The sequence below is a fragment of the Dufourea novaeangliae genome, unplaced genomic scaffold, assembly GCF_001272555.1.
Source record: "Dufourea novaeangliae isolate 0120121106 unplaced genomic scaffold, ASM127255v1 scaffold228, whole genome shotgun sequence".
Taxonomy (NCBI): Eukaryota; Metazoa; Arthropoda; class Insecta; order Hymenoptera; family Halictidae; genus Dufourea; species Dufourea novaeangliae.
Window position 1 is genome coordinate 4049038 of NW_015374150.1, and position 24655 is coordinate 4073692.

The 24655-nt window shown below is 38.8% G+C and overlaps 1 protein-coding gene across 1 annotated transcript in view; it reads right to left on the reverse strand.

Moving 5' to 3' along the window:
- Positions 1 to 21558, reverse strand: part of LOC107191796 (multiple PDZ domain protein-like) — a 93923-nt gene extending 72365 nt beyond the window's left edge. The window contains 5 exon segments of the mRNA XM_015580909.1: positions 20056 to 20171; positions 20257 to 20382; positions 20460 to 20842; positions 21023 to 21095; positions 21412 to 21558. Of these exon segments, the coding sequence (XP_015436395.1) occupies positions 20056 to 20171; positions 20257 to 20382; positions 20460 to 20842; positions 21023 to 21038 (641 nt within the window). The 5' untranslated portion in view covers positions 21039 to 21095; positions 21412 to 21558.
- Between the last annotated feature and the right edge of the window lie 3097 nt (positions 21559 to 24655).

Here is a 24655-nt window from a genome sequence, read left to right on the forward strand (position 1 = left end):
AGTTCAACGAGATACAATTCCACCCCCCCCCCCCAAATAATTTGAAATTTAATAACATCCCACACGTCTCCCACGGAACATTTCGCCTGGAATAAATTTCATTTTCAATTTCTGCCGGTCGTCGCGGCGCGCAAACACGCAGAGAAAACGCAACATATCGCGTTCGAATACGGAACACGAATATCAAATTCCAGTCGATGCATAATTTGAATACAAATAAGGTGCCGTCGTGGTGTTCGCCGTTCGATCGGTATCGATCCTGGAGAATATATCCGACGAGAATAAAAAAAGGGAAAATACCATGTTGGACGTGCTTCCGGTCGTTATTAATACCGTGAATCTACATTCCCGTCCATAAGTCTCCGGATACGTATGCTACTGAACGTAGAATAAAAACAGAGTTAAGGGGTAAAAAGTTACTTGAATTATGAAACAAACGAATTTTAATTAATTCTGTACATTGTAGAGAATATGTAAATTATATTCATCTGAACATTAGTTAATTTCGAGTTTTATAGAACAAGGAGTTATTGAACAGGGCACAAGGGTTAAACAAAAACAGAAAAAAAAAACAAATCCATCAGAAGCATGATTAAAATTTTCATTCCATTATCTTCCGCACAGCAGGTCACTATCTTACCGAAAAATCAAATAAATAAGTGAAATTGCTTTGAAAAATAGCATTTCCTTTTCGATTTCCACCCTTCTCGAAACAATCAACTGTTCCGTAACTTATGGACGGGAGTGTACACCATCTGCTCGATTTCACCGTGAATTCTGACGCCCTGAAGGATCGATCACAGCCGTCGCTGGATCATCGTTTCCACGCAATGGTCGTGTGCGCGCGACCATCACTCGTAAATCGCGTGTCTTGGTTCGTCGAAATGTTTATCGTTCCCTCCATGATTCGCTATTATAAGACCGCGAGACGGAATGCTGAATTGGGGGCCCCCGATGAGATATATTCGGGGATCGTTTCGCGGGAACGAATTTACGACGGGCGTGTTTTCGTTTCGCCGATCGATCGTTTTCGACCCGTTAAACCGTTGAAGCCAGCCGGCCTGTGTGCAGGTTTACTGGGGAAGATCCACGGTGGAGATCGCGATGGAATCTCTTTTTCTTCGCTTCGAAATGAATCGTTCGACTATTTTAAACCGCGTGAGAGAAAACATATTGCCCTTGGCTGAGAAACTTCGACGGGTTCGAGGTATTTATCGATAGACTGCTCGAAGTTTACGGAAATTCACGATCTTTAATAGTGATATATCGTCTTTGCTATGGTGAAATTGCGAAACTACAATTTTTCACTGTATGTTTAAAAAAATCAAAAAGGTAAGTATTAGGTGTACCAGTAACTAGGCCACTATTTTTTGGGAAACAATTCAGAAACGTAAGCACGCTATTTTCATGGTATTCGTTATTTTTTTCGATCATTCTCCGCCATTTTGGATAAACAGAACAGAACGATATATTGAATTTAAAGCTGTATTTTCAATATATTACAACTATGGTGAATTACTTATTGCAAAGTAATTTTACATTAATCGACAAAGTGGTTTTCTTCACTCCTGAAAAAATTAATTTCTGCACTTTTGAAAATTTGCATTTCATACGAAAAGATCCGAGTTCCCATCGCAACTGATACCTTAGGCGAGACTAATGCCGAAGGTCGATAAAAACGTCACGTTTATCCGCGTGGAAGGCTTACTTCCTGGTTACAATATGGTAACAGAAGGGACAAAGGCACGCAATCAGCCGGGAAACACGAGCGGACCGAAAACTCCCGTGCTAATTCGTTTTTCACGCAGAAATTATTCCGACCGAGCTCCCCGTTGTCCGCGTTAAATCGGCAGTAAATCTGACGGCGCGTGTAACACGAACGAGAAATATCTGGCCGTGCGCGCGCGCGCACACATACCGACCCACCCGATGTTTCCACCTTCGACGTGAAATATTTCCCAGTTAAAGATAAAAAATAGTCCGAATGACGTGTGTGTCTCGGTGCCAGACGCCAGGAAATAAATACCGTGTAATCGATAGATTCGACGCTTAAGCACTACTTCTGAGAAACGGTTTTTTGATCCAAACGATCGAATTTCTGTGGATCTTTAATCGGAATTAGCTTATTTTTTTTTTAGAAACAATTGACCCTCGCACCCTGATGTTCTTTGTAAAACGTTTATGACAAAAGTTACGCAACATTTAAAAAGAACTTATCTCAGATAAATTGCAATAATTTTAAATTTTTCTTGTGGACAACGCACAGAGCACTGATATTCACATGGCACTTCGAGCAACGACTAATGACGTGCAGGGAAAACTATTGTAAAACAACATTACGATATAGCACATTAGAGTAAATCCTCGTTTAGTGTGCGAAGGCTCCTGGAAACTCAACATTCAATATTTCATAAACTAATTGTCACATTCGGTGCACTGTTCAATAGTGTTGCATGTCTAAACCTTGAATTAAATCTAGCCCAGGTTAAATAGTTTGAAAAAGGGATTTTATACTTTTTATTGTGTTTCTTGGTTATTTCTCGGTTACACGCCTCCCTTTAGAATTATCTAAATAAACCCAGCTCCTCGGTCGGTTTCCTACGCGAAACAAATTCTCGTCTATAAACTCGAAATACGATTATAACGTAATGCAGTTCACCCATTTGTTACTGACTCTACGTAGCAAACTTCGTTCGTTGTGCAACCGAGGCGAACCGAGAAAGCGGGGTGGACTCTGAAACGAAATTTTGTCGTGATTCCGGTGAAATCGAGGCGAAACTATCATAAATCGAGGCGAAAATTTCGAAGAGCCTTGGATACGAAACGCATAAAAATAGCGAGGAACTGGTAGTTACATTAACAGAACGAACAATCAATTTACCTAACGTCTTAAAGTCTACACTATTCCCTTAAAATGATAAATAATACAAACAATCTATCAACAATAGAAAGTAAATACCATATGAACCTAAATCACAAATATTGATCAATAATAATGATAGTTGCATCAAAAAAGAAAAAAAAATAGTCAATTTACCTATCAATTAGACTGCGCAGTCTATATTTCATCCTCGCAAAGAATGTAAATAACAATTTTCAATTTTCACAATGTATCGAGTAACCTCTCCATGAAGGTGTAAGAATTTGCAAAAAAAATTTCGATTCAAAATATAAAAAGCGTCACGAGACCGCTAATCTTACATCATATATTTATTCTCGAAACTTCATTGTCACGGCTTATGCGTCATTAACGGAAAAAAATGATACATTCAGACTTTCCCATCCGTCAAACGTTCCGAACGGCCCGACCGTGCTGAATCTAATCATCAAAGCCAATAACTCGCAACAGGTTAATTAAAACCCATGACCCGGCTCGCAAGGTGTGCGTCGAGAGACGGCGACAACTTTCGCGGATTCGTTTTTTCCCTCCCCCAACCCCGTTGCTCGAAGAGTGCCGCGCAAGAAAAAGTAAGCCGTGAAATAAATTCATTAAAAGCGCTGCATTAGTAGCTGATTTCCCGCGGGTACACTAATTGCAAGGGACCGACCCGTTGGTTTGAGGGGGAGGGGCGTAGCGGTGGTGGGGGAGGAATGGTGGAATAAGCTGTTAAAGGAGCCGCCGACTCCAAGTATCGCCGACTCCAAGTATCGCCAACTCCCCTCAAGTTTGGTTAACAGTGTAATTTCGCAAGAGATCCCGCGAGAGGAATGAAGCAAGTTTCCGGCACCTAAGCACCTCCATCCCCGCTATTAATATGTTATTCCGCCCGTAATTGTAGTCGTTAATAATGTACCTGGCAAAATAAGTGGAGGTCCTAGGAGCCAGGTGAAGTTTCGCTCACGCGGTTCAAGGTCGTCCCATTTTCGGAAATTGAATAGCTAACAAGAGGGATTCCGTGATAAGACAACGAAACAGGATCTTCTACGATTCGTTTCGTACAGCTATTGTTTTAAATGTTTGATTATAATTGCAGTGTTTAATAATGTAACGGGGTAAAATAAGTGGGGTCGGAGGATTCAGGTGAAATTTTGCTCACGGTGCTAGGTACCATTTTCGGAATTGAATAGCTAAGGAGAGGGATTCTGTAATAAGACAGTGAAAGAGGATCTTCTTGGGGGTCGTTTCGTACCTGTCGTTATTTATTTACCAGAATTTTTATTCCAGATACTTCAAAACTGTTCAAATATGATTTTTTAATTTTTTTATTCAAATAGCTGAATATGGTATCACTGAGTGCTGGCACCATTTTATAGCAATGCCAGAAGACTTTAAAGAGGTAGTAAATACTTATAAGTCCTAACCAAGTTCTAAGCATGTTGGTCCATGGCAATCATTTTATTGTAATATAAATGCTACTACAAGGATAATAAATGATTGAAACACCATAAAAGTGCAATTATGAACCTACTATATTCCAGCACAGAAAATTCGACAGAAGCTATGTATAATATACCCCAACAACTCTATCGGCATAAAAGGTTAAAACACGATAAAAGTACAATTATGGAAACCACGATATCCTTCCCAAGAAAATTGTACAAAAGCCACAACATACCTCAACAATTCAATCGAGAAAAACACAAAGTTCCATATTTGAATTATTAACTAAAGGAATTCGGCAAAATAATTATATTCGCCTGTTTAACAAAAACATGTCTTTTTGATATTAATTTTAAGTCTGCCCTGCTCAATGAAGTTTAAATAGCTGCAGTATACCATGAATTTAGAAGTTTAGAATTGTTCATGTTTTTTTATTTCCATGGCCAACGATAGATTTTCCATTGATTATGTCGATATCAGACCTGTTGGGTGATCGGACAAGTGGTCGTTGCGTAATTGCCGATCGTACCTAAGGCTCGAACCGTCCACGGTGAACCTACAGCGCTTGTGTAAACCGTTCTATTCATCCCGTTCGCATTACGTGATCGGAACCAGTTGCCTGCCGTGGGACAGACGTTGCGCAATCCGTTCGTTCCTTTCGATTTATCGAGTCGTGCGCTTCACCACGTTCGAACGCGCGCTTTTTTTTCTCTCTCTCTCTAAGCCATAAGGGTTGGAAACCCCTCATTGAAGAAGTCTCGGAATGAAATACCGGCCACTCTCGTTTCACCGCTTTTTCCACGATACACCAGCGATTGTGAACTGGACCGAAAAAGAGTGAGGGAGCTCCTATATTGCTGGGCCGCGATAAGGCGTTATTACCGAAATTGCTGCAATATTGCGATTCACTTCCGCCTCCGTTTTGTGAGAGCACCCCGAGTGCCTAGAGTAACCGATTCGAGGGATGATGAGAAGACGAAATATGTTCAATTATTTTTTTTATATGTTTCATTATTTTTTCACGTAGCATCACATTTTTATCTTTAACTCTTTAACGCCCAGACCCGTAAATCGTTATTTCAAAATGATGAGACTAACATATATGTTGTGTCTTGTTAGTTTCAAGTCGAAAATATCGATATTAAACCAACCTACTTTTTTAATTGCTTTTAACCCTTTAACGCTCACACACTTCTATCGGAGAAAAATATTATTTCTCGCAATTATTTGACTCGAAAATGGTTCCACTACGTACACGTTATATTTTTACCACAAAACCTCTAGAAATATGATTTTCTAGATGTGACGTATATGTCACGCTGGGTATTAAAGGGTTGAAGGTCTGTTCCAGTTTCGATATTTCCATCCAAAGAGAACGTTTCTCTTTAATTTTCGCCCCCCCCCTCCCACCCTGGGAAGAGGCTAAGAGAATGGGCGAAGCTTCGTGCATGCTCGGACGCGAAGTAAAAAAAAAAATCCGTGCACTTTCTCGGGCGAAAGCACACGTTTCTGTTAATGAAACGACACCGAGAAATATTCTTTGGTTAAATTTCACGAGCGATGCCGCGCCCCGACCGTGTTACGCGAATGCACGTAACCGTATCCACAATGAGCATGAGGACCAGATGGAGGTCTGGCCGCATACGGAGCGAAAGAAAAAAGAAAAAGGAAGAGAAAGAACAGGGTGAAGTAAGGTTCAAATAACGAACGGAAGCTTTTCATATTTTAACCTGGACGACCGAGTGCTTTTGGGTGTTCCTGTTAAGTAAAACAGAGATTTTAAAGAGGTTAGTCTATATTAGCCTTTCTCGTTTCACGTCTGACAAACATACTGTAACCGTTTGAAATCTTTCATTTGATACAAGTATTATTGTCTGCGGGAAATAAATGGCTCTTCGAACGTATTAAAGTTACCATTACCTTGGGAGTAATTGCAAAACATGTAGAGTTTCATCGATTATTTTCGGAACATAATGGAGATTAAAGATTGTATAATTCACGTGAATTATAGTGAACAGCTATTTCATTCGTCTATTAAAATTATATGGAATTGTTGCATTATAAATATGGATAGTAATCTATTCATTTCCCATCGACCTAATTAATTATTTATTACAAAATATTTAGTAGATACAACTATTCAAAAAGCTATTAGATCAATAATTCTATTGTCCATAGCAATGTTTAACATGTACCGTCAACTACGAGATAACTCGTATTAAATTAAAAAAAAAGGAAGTCGACCTTCAAACGACCTTCAAAACGTACACCAGATTAAAAATAAATAATGTCATTCTTTTTCTTCCTGAAAACCAAACAACTTTTGTCTAGGTATAGCAATAATTATAAGTATAATTATTGATAGAATGGTTCATATAATTTCTAAATTACGATGTTTTAGTAAATTTACAATATTTTGTTTTTATAATATTTCCATGTGTCAACTTAAATGCCGCACCCTATATATTTTTTAATAATTCCTATGCTCACAAAACATCCTCTCCTATTCTGTGAATTTCGCCCTGGAGATGCGATTTGGTACATCTGCTGAATTAACGATAAAATAGTGAAAGATGGAATTTCCAGTTGACGAAGCTGGATGGACGTTTGTCGTCGCGGGAGTAGCAGGGAGCGAAACGCTTCAAACCGCAATACGAACGGAATATCTTAACGAAATGAACGACGCGGTGGAGTCGAGTGGGGGCTTCGTGCACGATAAAATTGAGTTTCAAGTGCTAGGTTACATCCTGACGAGCGGCCCTCGCGATCCTGATACAATTTTACATTCGACTCTCGACCCAGAAACGCGAGACTCGTTTAATGCGCTGGTAAATGGTCGAAAAGGATGTCCGACACGCGCAATTCAGGAGTAGTCACCGATACATCTGGACGTTTCGGTGGTTTACAGTATGATCTCTGTGGTCTGCAAAATGATAAACGTGTACCACTTGAAAATACCCGAAGAGGAGAAACAATTTTCAAATAGGGAAATCTGCTCGAATATTTCCGTCGGATATTATTTCCTTCACCGCTGAGAAAACCATATTTGCTATTAAAGTTTATTAGATCTACTAGAGTTACTAATATATTACACAATTTTCTATAAACTAATTCCTCGATATATTTGCATTCTAAACAATATGACGAAAAAGATGTTTGTCCAAAAGTATTTAAACGATTAATAATCATTTGAACTTAATCACCGATCAGAAGTTGGGGCGTTTTTGGTCCATGCCTACGATGTTTGTCCAAAAGTATTTGAACGATTAATAATCATTTGAACTTAATCACCGATCAGAAGTTGGGGCGTTTTTGGTCCATGCCTACGTCTCAAACGAAGCTGCAAGAAGGCAGAGTATACACTTGAGGTACATATTATATTAACAGCTTGCGATCAAAAATAATCACCACGTTACATATACCGTGTACATAAACAAAATTAACAGTATATTTATACTTTCTGAGCACTCCCCTTCATGTACACGTACATAATAATCATTATTATGTGATCTAAAAAAAAAGAAGTTTCAAAGCACACTCTCGCTCATAAGTATTAGGATACTCGTTGAATACGCAGTAAATATTACGAAAACACTGAAAATCTGAAATAAATATCGTTTAGGGAATACTAAAGCTCGAAGGACAACACTTATGCTACTATAAAGTAATAAAAGTGTCCTCACATATAATCCATTAACAAAATATCTTCAAATACACAATATTTCTCCTCGATATTTTCACAAATCTCAATCGTCGATTCGCTCGGCTAGAATCCGAACGAAACTTAAACAGCAACACAAACAGAAGATGATTCACACGAAGGGAGGGTGGAAAAGCTGCATTTGTAAGCAATAATCGAAGGTGTCGATTTCGCGGTGGCGGAAGGGGGTGAAGGGGTCTACACCCCTCTAGGTGGCACACACGGATCGATCGGTGTGTGTCCGGCGGACTCGCAAGGGAGAATATCGACCGTGCGTTCAAAGGGAACGTGTAACGGCATGAGCCGTCAACCGTCGAGTCACACGATATGACCGACTTTGTGCCTCGTTAAAATTGCATTAGCCAGACAGGGCCGGGCGAAAGTGGCGGGGACCATCCTCGAAGGTCTGAAAATACCCGGAAAAATCGGCGGGGACCAACAAATCGAGCTGGCATAAATAACAGGTCGTTCCTTTCACTGCGTCCATATTTTTTTGGATTATTTTTTGGGTTATCTTTTGGGTTGTCTTTTGGATTATCTGTTGGATTATTATTTAGATTATTTTTTGGATTATTTTTTAAATTATTTTTTGGCTTAGTTTTTGAATTATTTTTTGGATTATTTTTTGGATTATTTTTTGGACGACAATCCCTAACACACACTGGATCGGATAATCTGTTGGCGTTTTTGTTTTATCTGCGAATTGACTACACTCTGACTGAAATATTTGAACAGATGATTAATGGACTGCGGATACTATGTGCAAATATCTGGCTTTAAAGATTTATTTTTAGAAGCTGGAAGCAAACAGAAATTTCCGAACGCTGAAGACCAACAAAAATTTCGTCGCTAGACTGGAGGTTCTGTGAGGTTTCCATGAAAACCATACTAAAATTTATTCAGTTTCCTATGATCCAATTTAAACGGATACTTGAAAACTACACAAATACCTTTCTTTGGTATTCTGGCAGCACCTATTGCACACGCCATCGGGGAAGTCCTGACACAACACTAAAATGTACAATAGATATTGGATTAAGGTACAGAAGCTTAAGGTGTACTATACTGAATGTCGCAGATTCAGCTCGATACAACCAGGTTGCCAGTAAAATATTCCTCGATTGATTTTACCGAAATAACATTCAAGCTGTCTATTGTGTGGTTCCCTTGGAAATTGTTATAATGAAAGTTAGCAGGTTGTGCCGACGAATAACGACGACTCGGCTTCATAGTCGAGCGACGAGAATCTTGGTGAAGCACTGTGTACAGCAAGTGGGTCAGCCCGCATCATTAATACCGTGAATGAAATTTTCCGAAAGAAAATGGGGGTAGAATAAATTGGGGCGTAGAAGCGTTTGATATCGGTAAAAAAATTCCCGTCAAATATGTACGGCACCACTTAAAAGTTCGGAGCATCCTTCAGATACAGAAAATTCATCCGTATAGATGTATTCATGTGATTAAATGCATAGAAAAATTTTCAATACGAGTCTCGGTATGAAATATATAATCTAGTCATAAATATCTCTTAGAAATCAAATCAACTGAAGACTACGAGTGCTTTCTGAATAGCGCAGTGGGCTATCATTAAAAATAAATAGGGAAAAATCGTTTTTCCTATATATAAAGCTTGACAAATAAAACTTAAATAGTAGTTTTTAAGCATTTTTTGAAAACTTGAAGTCACATATTTGCAAACACAACCCACATTAAACCAAACGAAGTACGTTCAACAAACACAAAAATTGTTCGTTTGGAAATTGCAAAATATCAAAGGTTAGAAAACCTCTTTGATTTCAAGCGTGCAATATAGAACGCAAGACCTGATAAAGGGGGATCGAAATTAAAGTGCCAGACGCAAAATCTGGCTACAAAGCATCGTCACGGTGATTAATTTACCACCATTTATCCCACCGCCGCCACGCCGTTGAAAAACGACAGTCTCTTCGGAGAGGTATAACCGGAAGCACAGCAAGGTGTACAACATTTGATCACTGCCGCACCAATTCCGTGGATATTTCGTTTCATCGGGAGTCGGGGATGGGGGATAGCGCGCGCAAGACAAGATCCACGATCGTGAAAAGAGAAATTTTTACGGCTGCCAGGCCAGGCGATATTACCCAGCAGACGTATTGGGTTCCCACGTTCAAAAGAGAATCATCGCTCAAAGACAGATTACTCCCAGAAGGAGACGAATGCTACCGGTACAAGGATACAAGAGAATTTCTCCAGAGAAAATGATAGAAGCTGTGTTATCGTAACCTGTACAACTGCCTTGTACTTGAACGTTGCGAACGAAAATGGAAATATGGAATAACAGACATGCTCAGCACAATCACGTTGAAAATCTTGCGGGAGAAATTTCTCGTGTCTCGGAGACCCAAAAAAAATTGAATTTTTTATGATAATTCTAGCAAAATGGAAAGTATCTTGTGGAGCACTTTCTAACAATTTCAACAGTTTCGATTTTTTTTTATGTAACGAAATCATGCACGAATGAAGGTACAGTATGATCCAAAAAAGTAGAGTATATTCCACTGAAAATGTTTAACATTATAAAAATGAGTTTTGATAATTATTGTTTAATAGATTGTGCTATGAAATGGACGTACTCCCATTTTAAATGGTTTTGATCCCTAAATTTGGGCAGAAGCATAAATTCAATATTTGGAAAGTTTATGACTATTTGAAATTAGGAAATTTATTTGAGAGTATTTTATACTGTAAACTATTATCTTTTTTCGTTTTTGAAGAACGCATGGCTAGTTTGGGTAATGTCGGCGGTGAAGTCCTTTCGTCGCTACATTTTCATTTTCCCACGTAATAAGAAGCTTCCATAAGTCTTCATTCTCTCGGCGATACCCTATACCAAGCCTGGAGGTATTCCAGCTCTTTCACAATTTCCTTTTGATACAATTTACCCCCGTCAGAGTAATATCTTCACGGCTACCATTTTCATAGATGATACGTCTTTATCCTGATCCACGTTTAAGGACTTTCAATAATAACTATTATGTTCTTCTTTCATTGAAAATGTACTAAACTGTCACTTCTGATTACTAGAATCATTTGACAACGAAACGTTTTTCTTATGAGCTCCTCAATTACTGATACAACAGTAATACCATACATCTATATATTTTTTTACAACAAAAGGGTAAGAAATATTTAACAAAACCTTGCAATATTAGCTAGTCTGAACATTTCATAGCAAACATAAACTTCTATTCAACGTCTGTTGCAAATTAACCCAGAAAAACGTGAAATTCCTCTAACTCGGTCAGTGTAAAAATATCTTTAATGAATTGTCAGGTAATTAGACATTGAATAATTTAAAATAAAAGGATTGAACTGTGGTATATACGGTGGAGATGAGAGTACACAAAAACTGTCCAACCGACGGACAAATGGTTTGAAAATCGTGGGCTCGATGTGAATGTGAAAATTGATTAATCGATGGCTCACTTGACTCGACAGATTAATTCTTATCGCGATGGAATTCCGCTTTCCAGCCGGTTCGCGAAAATAATACACACTTTACCTAAAAAAGGGGAGCGATTCCGCGATGAGGGGGTGGGAGGAAAAAAGATCCGTCTGGTAAGTCCGATCCAGAACGGTGAAAAACTTCACGTCCGTCACATTTCCCGGGATAATCCGGATCGTGGAAATCCGCCGCGCCTCTTCGAATTCGAGTATCCCCTGACAGTCGAGGTACGATCGAATTCGCCAAAAGTGCTTTATAAAGACGGACCGATAACTGTGTCACACCGCTGTCAGAAACCCATATCGCGTGTCTTTTACAGTCAAACTATTTCAAATACAATGTATGTATTTCTTGCCAATAACTAAAATTTAACGCACTTCTGTATTCTCTATATTTCAACATACCTTTCGACGATGGTGCTTATCGATAAGAAATCTATTGATTTCTCGTCAAATAAGAATTATTTCATTTCTTAAAAATATGATAGGATTGTCACGTACGATACTAATACTTCTGTACTCGTACTCAGAAGACATGTACTTCGATGATTTCTGTAAGCGTTAAGACACTTACGAAGAACAGTGTTGTGCCTGAAAATAAATACACGTGACTAAGGAGGCGGCAGTTTGTCGAACGAATGAAACACTGTATTGATCTAGCATCTCGAGGGGCCACGCAACGAGTTAAAGGTTAATCAATTTTCAAATTACGACGTAGTAACGTGGCGTGTCGGCTATGTCAGTAACACGGCGTTATCCGTTCCAAGTAATTTCGAACCGGTACACGTGGCCTCACTCGGCCAACTAGAAACGAGCAAACGACACGCTTCGATCGTGTCGAACTGCCACTTCCTTCTTATTCGATCCTTATTGGCTACTACTGCGACGCTAATGTGTAGACGAGTCTCAGATCGTTGGCTATTATTGACAATTATATTTCTTCTCATACAGGGTGAATGACGGGTACAATTTTTAAGATGTGATAAAAATCGTAAGACAGGAAAGAATTCTATCAACATATCCTGTAGAATTCTATTCCACTTACACAGGGCGATTAATCGTTAAACCCACGAAGAACTAATAAAAATAAAAACAAGAATCGAAGAAGTCTGAATGTCTGAATTTTACAAGTCAAATGAAAAATAATTCATTTTATGGTTAGAGAATATTTTTGGTGATAAATGTAGACGAATATTAACACCTGCTTGAATTCTGTTACCTGTTGTCACGAATATTTTTCCAGACACCGAATTGCTACGTATTGCACTGGAAATTTGTCGTGTCTGGGGTACAAACAAATGAAGTAGAAACGCGTTGACTTCGGAAAGACCGAGCTATCGCGAATAGCGATCTCTATTGTATACGTTTAACTATACAACGGGAGTCGATGTAGTATGCTTCGCCGACTAGATTGAACCTTCCACGAAACACTTGTTACCCTCTTTAACGACCGAATTGTAAAACAAGTGAGCAAGGTGACGACTCGATTGGAACGTCTACGTTTCACCTAAATCGAAAAATTCCTACTGCAACTTTATTATAAATATCACATTTTCAAAATAATATCTAAACGAAATTCCAACAACAACAATATGTTACTCTAATTGAAATTTCTAACATTGACGTTTTATTTTAATATCAACAAGAAATTAAAGTATTTATTGATGCATTCAACTCACAATACTCAAACTCTATTACACCAATAATTTACTTGTTGCCTAGCAATATTTTAACATTTAGTTCATTACACCTTTTAATATTCCGTTTATTTGTTAACGTGATTAACTCCACAAAATTTGTATTTAAAATTTATTTTAAATACAAACGGTTCAACTTTGGCTCCAAAATTTGAAAAAATTCAAAAAACGGAGTTAGTCATTTTAGCCTATGATGATTTATGTACAGTTCCAACATTTACTAACTGAAATGTGAACACCAATTTGAAAGAGACTAGAAAAATTCATTTCTGAATAAGAAAGATAAGAGAAACTTCGCTATAGAATAACCTACCAATTGGAGTCAAAAAATGGAAGTACCGTACACCAATTAATTCTGCATAGGAAAAGATTTATTTTTCAACGCTAACGAGAATTCAACGAAACAGGCAAAACTCACCCCGCCGCATGGAACGTAAAAGCGATTGATTCAATTTAAGTAATTGACGGTTCTGACGAGCGCAGAATATACGTTCAACGTGGCCCTCTGTACTTGCAAATCAATTTCGATAAAATCACAATAAAAATGCATTTGCCAGAGCGATCTGTATTCCTGCGGCCAAAGAATCGTATCTACCGAAAAAGATAACAATTGTCGGTGTATCGCATTTTTCCCTCGAGAATGAACACAAGTGCTCCATCAACGGAAAATATGAAACTAGGTCTTAAAACACAATACAAGTTAAATATTTCAACAAAGATTAAGGGAACTTTCCAATTCCAATTTAAATTAAACCAATCCTTAAACAAACGGACCAAGTAGTGCGTGACTCCATATAAACAATCACACTACATATAACGTAAAGAATTCATGGAAATTCAAACATTAACGAACTTCAACAAAGACCAGCAGAATATACAATTTTATTTTTCACTAAATAATTCCCATAATGAACGAATCAAATGTTCCCTCGATTCCATATTTTGTAAAGAAATCTATAAAAACGTGAATTCACGTAAATACAAGTAGCAGTAATAATTACAATAAAAAAACGGTTGAGGAATGTTCAAGAATGTTCTGTTAAATTTTCAGCTAAATTTATATTTATTAAAAATTAATGTGAGCCACCCTGAAAAATCAGACACGACACCACTGTACCGTTTAATAGTACCATTCTACGCATCTGGGAAAGACAAAGGAATCGATCCGATACCATTATTATAATCTTATTCGCAGTAGGATGGGGAAAACGATTAAAAATTCGGAAGAGAAAGAATGGCAGATTGTCTGCGCTTTAATATCTTAGACATCGATCGGGCAACATTGCTCGGATTGAATTGCCAGCAGTGAGCCCCACGGCATAAATAATCCAGAAAGCGGAATAATTTCACGTTGAATTCGAATCTGAGATCGATCACGCCTACACCTACGGACGATCTAACCCAGTTTCTCATCCGAGACAGTGTGCAACAAAGGTTTTCCCGCGATACGGAAAGCAGTTCGATAAAAACACGATTTTACACCTCTTTTCACTTATCCGTCCCGCCTTATGACGCTGAACCCTTCCGATTCCTGTTTTATGGGGATCGAAACTATAATGTGATAGTTTCTGTACACGATACAAAACGTAATGGCGCGCATTTATTAATGCAAAATTTCATTTTACCTTCACCAACGAAGGTCGAATTTTTATTTTTGGAGAAGCTGGCCTTCTCCATGAGAAAAAAAATATGTTCAACCACTGGAAAAAGGACACTTTTTCAGGATGAAGGACGTTCCTGGTGGTCGTGCAGAATGGGTATGTTTCGACCCCTATACACGTTTTTTGCTTCCTCTACCATTTGAAAATGTGTTATTTTCGTTTGGAACAATTGATATTTCGAAGCTCTAGGGTCTTTGGTTTTTCATAGTGGTTCCATTATATCCTTGAAAACCTGGGTCAGGGCCCCGACAGGGGGCCATTCGATGGTTATAAACGAAGAAAATTCTAGGGAAAAATATATACACATTTGAAAAACATTTCAGCTTCAAGTTCCATGTCGAAATTTAGGTTTTCCTCGAATTTTCTGCCAGTACTCTTTTGTTCACCTAAACAATGTCTCCTGTATGTAAATTGAGTCTGTTTCTCGCGTATAATTAAAATTTAAACTGTCCGTAAATTGGATGAAAGTAAAGAATGGAAAGAAGTAACGAAGTTGCATCGCATCCGTGGTACTCTATTTTTATACGTTAGATGACCCACATTTACAGTCACTGGTAATCTTACACACGTGTCGCCGTCTAATTACAAATAACAATAATTACATATGCTTTTTCTGAAGATAAAGACACGACATACAATATTATTCACGTTTCTATATGATCCTTAATAAACTTACATTTAAATTAATTGACATTGTGACAATCACGATCTATGGGGTCTAAACTCAACAGAATATGTCTAGAATTCATCAGTAATTAATTCGATCACCGAAACTCTATTGAAATTTAATCAAACTTAATCTCGATCGAATTATTAACCAATTTGAGTAATGCATACCTATGTAGTTCCTCAACTTCGATACCAAAATAAGAATATTGAATTCGACAGAAATTACAATACACAATCCGATCGAGCATTTCCGTATGTATATCAATCGCGAATCGAAGGATCTTAAAATAAATCGAAACGAGGGTGCAATAAAGTTTCGTTTCAGCGAGACTTTAAACCGTGTTCGAGCCCATACACGGTGTGTGCGTGCGGGTGAATTCTATTTACGTAAATTCTGATCGATCTGACACTTTCTGCCTTTCGTGTACGTGAATGAGAACAGCTTCTAATTTGAACGTTTGCGCCCCCCATATGCCAACTATTCCACCATTATCGGCGCAATTCGGGGATCAAATACAGAGAAAATTTATAATAACTAACGCCAAATATCTACAATTCAAACGGAGCAATAAATCACGTAAATCGTTAAATTTAGGACACACATTTATCATAATTAGATATTCAAATTAGATGATCACTTGAGGTTACCAGGAGGAGATAAAAAAAATTATTAAAAACTTAATTATATTTCACAACGTCTTTAACGGCCACGGAGTACGGCATTATCATGGAAATGAAATCCAAAGGTCGACAAAAACTTACCCTCCCCCCCCCCCCAAAAAAAGAAACGACAATCTCTGACGATGGCATTCACTTTAAATCCTTGCAGGACACCGAGAACACGGCAAGCAAAGGGAGAGAGAGACTGTGAATTTATTGGAAGACTCGAGTGGTCTGTTCAAAGCAATCAGAATATCTCTTTTGTGGCCGGTTCAGGAGACTGAGCAAGGCATCGGGAATGAAAGGAATATCCCGACTTCAATACAACTTCGTGACTTTAAATCAGGAATTCGTTTGAGATTGAAACCGACGTCTTGAATGAATTTTGTGTATTTAACTTCTGAGATATGCGGTAATTTCTGTAAATAATTCGATGATATTGAGAATGGTAAATTTGCGAAAAAAGGTACAAAAATAAGTACTGTGTTATTGCACGTGAAGTATTTTCCAAACGAATCAATCTATAAAGGCAGAGAGCGTGTATTCGATTGGTTATATTCTGTGTAAACAACTGTTACACGAAACATTCCGTTTACAAAAAAATACTGGGTTAGACTATGTTAGATACTGTAAATAGACGAAATACTTACAATGTATACAGAGTAAGTATATTATAAACAATTTGCGACAACAATGCGGATATGGGAAACTGTTGCTCGAATATTTTCGATGATCTCTACACATGAAGGAAACGTAGATCAAGTCAAAATACTTGCACTTTCCACAATTTTCAATAGCAAAGAAAAATTCAAACTCAAATATTCATCTCTACTAAAACAGCAAAAACAACTTAAATATTCCTTTAAGATGGAATCACCCCGTATACTAAAGCTTAATTTAAACAGCGAAGGGTTAACACAAGCTCGTATTACTTCGACCCCCATGTCCCACGGTACATTAAACCAAGCCCTAACTCACAGTTCTCACACGCGACACGAATCAATCCAAGCATCCCTCGAAACACCTAAAAAATCCCAACAACCCTAATTCATCAACATCGATCAAAACAGAAAACCCCCGAACCAAACATCAAAAATCCACATACCACCTGAAGGATTTCCCTGCCGGCGATCAATCTTCCACTCTGGCCGAGCGTGTCCGGTCGCTGTTCACTCTTCCCGATCACCAAACATTACCAAACAACAATCCACGAACGGGGAAGGGCACATTCCGGGCGTGCAACAAATATAGAAACAAAAAAAGCGTCGTCGGCCGGGTGTCGTCCGAACGGAGAGCTACATGTCTCACGAGCGTGCACACGGTTCCGCGGTACGTGGCGCACGGACTAAAGGAACATCGAACCCTTCCTCGTGGCGGCAGGGTAGCGGACGCAGCCAGAAGGCCGGGAGGGTGGAGGAGGGAGGGGATAGTAGCCGCGGGGGCGCGCACCGTGCACGAATGGGAACGCGCGAGGAGGGCTGCTCGTGGTGTATACAGCGAGGACGTGTCGGGAGCTGTCTTTCTCTCTCTCCCTCCGCTCCACCATAATACGACTTCGTGGGGGGAGGGGGGACGTGTGTCGACGATGCTAGGGAGAAGAGGGGGAGCGCAGCACCGGAAACGGAGAGAGGGAGGGGCGAGAGCGCCTCCTGTCGCACCGAGGATCCGTCGAAGACTGTACTCTCTCCGCGCCGGAGGAAAGTGGGCGGTTCTTTTTCGAAAGGCATCGGACGCCGTTTTCCCTCGACGGGTGGCGAGCGCTTCCGGACAAGCGGGGTAGGTAACCGGGCATGCGTGCCACGATCCAACGCATTGTGCATACACTGGGTGTGCCGAGAAACCACGGAAAAAGACCCACGGGGTTTCAGAGACGATGGGGGGTGGGTAAATTCATTGTCTGGATTAAGAGTTTCGAATAACGAATGAAGTACAGTAAAATCTGGATTAGTGACCGAAAATTGGGATGGAGCACGGGTAGTTAGTAAGTAGAGGGGTAGATTCGAAAGTATAGAATCAACGCCGAACGGAGAAAAGAACAACGAGTGGAAAAGAAAGACATAAAAAACAACAAGCCCAAAATATGAAATAAAATTCTTTCACTCGCGACTCTATTTACAAGAAAATCGATTTTGAAAATCTATTGGCTACGTATGTAATCGAGTAGCACTTGGCTAGCACGTCTGATCATTGCATTCTGTTTCTACTGATCATCAACTGTGCATCATACGCGTTACATGAATCCTCAAAACTAATCATTCTGAAAACGAAGCATGGTAGGAAAAAGTGTCATTCTATATTTTCTACCTATTTTTGCATCTAGAATCACATCCTTTCAGTTTATATCCCCATTTCACAAACACCCTGTACACAAACGTAGGAAAGTCAGACGAGACTTTCTGTATGGGTCCATATCTGATACTGACACCAGGCGACTTGTGAACAAACGTAGGGTCCGTACGAAATGCAGAGTCTAGGGGATAAAGGTCAGGATAACGCTCTCAGATACTGCTTCGTCCCACTGTGTATTATTCGCGCAAAATTATGCCCAGCTCTGTTTCGTCGTAGGAAATGGTCGTTGTTGCCGGAACGGGACACCATATGGTATCGCGGAGCAACGTTGTTATTACGAGAGGGAGGAGAAACGGTCCTGGTCGTAAAACAACGACTTGTACACCGTCAGCTATGGGGGCTTTAGATACTACCCCCTCCACTTTAAGTACACTGTCACTGGATACATGAACGTTGGGTAATGCCGCGTTAGGGGTTGAAGGGATGCGCACGGGCACAATGAGGGTGGAAAAGAGACTCGACCCGTGGACGGCGTAAGAGGGTGGACTCGAGTGGCGAGAATTAAGATCCTTGGGTCGAATTCGGGAGACAGGTTTCCGGATGCGGGAACGGAATCGTGTTGCTGGGTAAGGGTGTTGTGTAAGATAGGGGAGAGATTGCTCGACTGCCCCCGATTGGAATGAAGTTGGGTCGAGGGGTTCGTCCTGTGCACCTTCGAGTATCGACTGATATAGGGGATTATAAAATGAGGTTTTGGAGGAAAATTTATATTCCCGTGAATGGTTGAGTAACGTCGGCGAAATCTGTAGGTGACACTGATGGGTGGACTTTATATAAACTTCCACTTTCATTTAAATCCTTGTTGAATGTTTTTGTTTCATTGTATGTACAATCTGCAGTTTACTGATGACTTTGTGGATTGTGTTCACTTCTGAGAGGAAAGCTAAGCTTGGAATTTTTCACAGATAGAAATGAAGTGAAATGAGAACAATTACAGGTTTAAGGGAAAAGCCAGGTTGGTGCTTACACTCGGATAAAGTGTAATTACTGTAATGTCTAGATTAAAGCCTGGAAACGGGGCCGGCTGAAGTGCATTAAACCGACTGCAGCATTTTTAATTGCGGAAATTAGATTAACTTATGTCATAGTTTGTTAGGCGAAGAATGTGAGCCAGATATCTTAACGGTAAAGAAAATTAATTAACAACGAACGAATCGAAAATATTTCAGTAGAATGTAGTCGAAGTAAAATCGTTTGGATAATCCGAGATAAAATTGTAAAGCTAATCTAATCTTAAATAATTGACTCTCTTAATGAAATTGACTTATTGCATTTGCAATCGAGCACAACAATAAAGTTTAGGGCTATAAATAAACCAAGCCCGTTGTGAAGCTTAAACTATTTTCTCAATTGTGAATGACGTAAAAAATTACGTCCATTTTTATTATGTATGCTATGTACCGCCGAATTTAAGAAATCGATGGTTTATGATGTGTATCATAAAGAAATTATCATACGTTGTTACTGGCATGCTATTATACGCTAATAAATTTTTCAAAAGATAGTTTGACTCACCAGCCAGCTATGCCATTGGGTTGTATCTCCTGCAGGAATATGCCAAGCTCCCCTTTGTCCTTACTGCGAAGTCCAACAACACTGAACCCCAGACTGGTACCCTCTGGCTTGTACAACTTGAAAATTAATTATGCGATTATTACATCAGACGATCGTCTTTTTATGTTCTATGATAAATTGTAATAGATAATATGTATTTACCTGTACAGTGAATATCTGTCGACCTCTAGCTGCAGCTTCAATAACCTTCTTGAACTCTTTAGCATATGTGGTTGTCGTAATTGGAGGAATACCCATAACTTCCGAAACCAAGCTTGGGCTTGTTACCTATAATAAAATAACAATGCTGTATCTTGCATAAATAATATCCAAGTGAGGTTTTAAGTAGAATCGAAGTAACTTACTTGTGCACTTGTATCCTCACTGCTGCTATGCACCAATGGAGCAACAGGAACCCTTTGATCCTCGAGTTCACTGCTGTCTTGATATAAATCTTGATACATATTTGGCCCGAGTGGTTGCACTGGTGTGCTAGGAAGAGAAAGCTCCAACTGTCCACTGATATTGATTTCAAAATCTCCAGGCAGGATGGATGGATGTTGACCCAATTGAGTGTTCAACTCGATTAAGGAGTCCTGTATTGTCACTATACTGCGGAACACTGGATCTTCCAGCAAAGAAATTAAAGACTTTATGTCCTGAGTCGTGTGCATTTGTAACTTAGGATCATCGCAATCTTCCACCCTTTCTTGCACATGCTCCAATAAATGGAGAGCTGTGGATATATCTGAAATTGTAAGGAAAAAACAAATGATGCATAGTGATATTAATAAATACAAATATTACAAAAACTGATATCATGAGTAGTAAGCTTATATCTAGCTGTCATTTCTATGGAAAGAAATCAGTGCACTTATATAACTGAGCTATTTGGAAATACATTGAAGTGAAAGTGAATTTTATTTACCTGTAGTTAAAGGCATCTTGATCCTGTCAGTCCTGATTCAGTTACTGTATTATAAAAATTCTTGCACCTCTACCTGTAAAAACAATGAATACATTTTATGTAAAAATAGTTAGCCACAGTTGCTCGATCTTTTAAATGTACATGTTGGATGCAATGAAATAGATTTGTTTAAAAGGGGGATTATCTTAACCTCTATAACAGACAAATGTCAAAAGCAAATGAATGTAATATTTGACGTTTTTAATGTAGACTAATCCCTTCACTGTGACTTAGAAAATGTTCAGGGTTAAATAAACTCTCGTTAATTTTAGCTTAACCATGAATTTATCGTAAATCAATATGTGTACTTATGGAATTACTTTTTTGACTTTAATGTAATACTAAATTACCTCGCGGAAATCCCTTAAAGAAATTCGAATAGATGATGAACTAGCTGCGAATCGGTGTCTCTCACGGAATATCACGGTTGCGCACGGAAATTACAAGCGATTTCATTAAATATCACAGAAAACGTGTAATTGCATCTTGCCATCAGCTGACTGTATCAAACTATCGAGCACTTGACAGTTCTTGCCATAGACATAAGCGAATATAGATGATAGATAGGTGGGGTAGGTGTGACGATTAGTTCGAAAATGTAGCACGCGATAACGCGGGAAATTTGAACGTTCTGGACTACATACCTCATTGCGATACTTCAATATTATGTTTTCAACATGTAATAGATTTTCCACTTTCAAATTGTTAAAAATTCTCTCCGTTAATAGATGATTCGAACATGTTTCTTTGAACTTCTTGAATCATTATTGTAACCAATATTATTAATCGTTTTTATTACGTATTTCAATACGCCTAAATAAAAATGAATAGTGATACAGAATTGATTAGGAAGATAAAAATATAACAGAAAGCAAACAGAAAAATAAAGAACGCAGGAAAAAAAGGAAATTTGTAAAAATTGGGTTACACCTTCAAAGCAGGTCAAATACCTCATTTTGATAGAGTTACCCCAATTTAATTTAACTCTATGAATCTTTATATTGAAGAACTAATAAATAGAGGGCGGATCGAAGCATTATCCAACAGTGCTAGCCACAGAACTGTCTATTGTTTTCTTAAACTAAAATTGCTAGAGTATTTTATATTCTAACAAGTGTTTAGTATTTCCATTGATTTTGAGAAAATTTTGACACTTAAATATAAATAGAAAAGTTCATTTTTAAGCGTAATACCAATCAAAATAATTAAATGTAACTAATGATGCAAAACTATAATTATTCCGTGTAAATTTGTAGGATACAAAGTCGATCATTATCAGATAAAATACAATACTGAAGTTCCTATCAACGATATTCGCAAACAATTTATACTGTTCTCTATTATAATAATAACAAAGTATTAATTACTAAGACTGTACATTATAACCATCCAGGATCGTTCATGTACACATTACGCAATAAAATAGCGTACAAAGAAATGTAAACGCAAGTCAACGTCCCTTAAAAAGCATCATTAATCATTAGAATGCTAAGGACAACGATTCAATAGTAATCGTTGAATCCCCAAGGGGATCTAGGGTCATCATCTCTCTTCGCGGTCCCGAAAAATTTAAATAAAAATGAAAAAACCACGCTAAAAATAGCCGGCGACAGAGAACAAACGAAACTAGTAGCGTACAGATCAGTCGTCTGCCACCTATCCCATAGCTCGTTGTTCATCCTAGTTGACCTCGGGTAGGAATCTCTAATCCATGATTCCGCTACGAGCGATCGTCCATCGGCACAATCAACCCGACATGGCGATGGTCGGCGAGCATCGATTCTCAAACGATGAACCGTGAGCCCCTGGGGGGTCGTTCCCAACTCCACTCCAATCCAACAGTTTCTCACGGTACAGGAATTACTCCAACATGGACGAAACGTGCCCCCCTGGGTCCTTCATCTTTCGTCACACTTCAATGGTCCACGATACCAATTTTAATTGACAATAAAATATCGAAATCCATAGGCCTTCACGATAGTTTTGGAATGTTTCCACGCTTGAGAACCCGTGTTCCTGGCGTTTACACGCACGTCGAACGTTTTCCCGGATGGCCCCACGGAAACCGGACACAATGGAGTCACTTCCGGCGAGCACAAGGCCAGAAATCGGACGTGGGGATCCCACCGCGCCTGTGTACCACCGGTGTTATCTCTACCACCAGTGTTCTGCCCCCTACGGCTTGTCTATACGAATCATTCATCGAAACGATACTTCCATCTCGTCCCCCCTCCTCTCCCTCTTTGCACGGCTCAGGTGTTATCCATTATTTCCACGGTTGGCGCCGATTTTGACCGTCAGTTTGATTACAGGTGCCATTCGCGTTGGACGGACGACGGTTCTACGATTTTTGTACGACCAGTTCACGAAAGCTGTTCGGGATACCTAGAGACCCAGGAGTTCCCGAGACTTCAGAGTAGAAGCGGGGGACTCGTTTCGGCGGATCGGTGCTTGGGGAACCGGAAGTGGACTGTGAAGATTGTCTTAACGTATCCGTAAGTGGAATAACCTTGTCTGATCAAACAACGACGTATGATTGCAGTGGTTTTGTTGTTTGCTAGATTTATAAGTGTCTTTGGTAATGACTGATTAGTTAATAATCGGTAGATATTAATGTACATTTCTGTTTTCGTGGACAATTCTACGAAAACCGAGATCAAGGAAATAAAACTTTGGAAATCTTACTGCACCGTATACCTAAATATCCGCTGATTGTTAATTAGACACTTTACCTGGATGACTATTAGACGATGTAATTTTTTATTGAACTGCCTTTACTTTCATTGACCAGAATCGAAAGAGTTTGTCGACGGCAATGAAAATATTAACAAAAGACTTTTTGATCGACCTTAAGTCATGTACATTTTTATAAAAATCAAAAACGTATGCTATCTTAAGAATATAGCTTCCATTGTTTTCCAATAGTTTTTGTCATATTTATCAAGCAAAATATGAAGACATTTTTTAAGTTTGAATTGTTATCATCTTCTTAAAGCAATAGCGGATTGCTTCATATCAGATTTATGTAACAAATACTCGTACTAAAGTAACGTGTTTCCTTGTACACAAATGAAACACGCATGCAAATAAATAATTTCAAATGAAACGCTTGATGCGAATAATATGTAATAAATAGAGATGAAATGGAGTAAGATAACAAACAGGATAAAATTGTAGTTATTCTTTGTGCACTATTCTGTCGAATGTATTGAAATTATTCCTGGAGAAACCCTCCAGACCAGTGATCATAATCTGTCATTATGTGGGTATTAACGCTAATATCGCGCAGCAATCAAAAGAATTCTGAGGCGGTTCGAGACACGCAACAATGTTATCCATGTATCATCTGGAATTCAAATTGAAACCCAGAACGATAATGGCTTTGTTTTGTACTACATAACGAGGCAAACATCGACAAAAAACTGAACTTCCATAACGTAATACTCTCAGTTATTTTTATAACGTCGACTACATCAAACTCAACATCCATAATGTAATAGTTTTAGTAATTTTTAGAACTATATAAAGATAGTTGCAACGTAGAAGTTATTTTTGCAACAGTACTGTACATGGAAAGTGAAAACATATTAATTT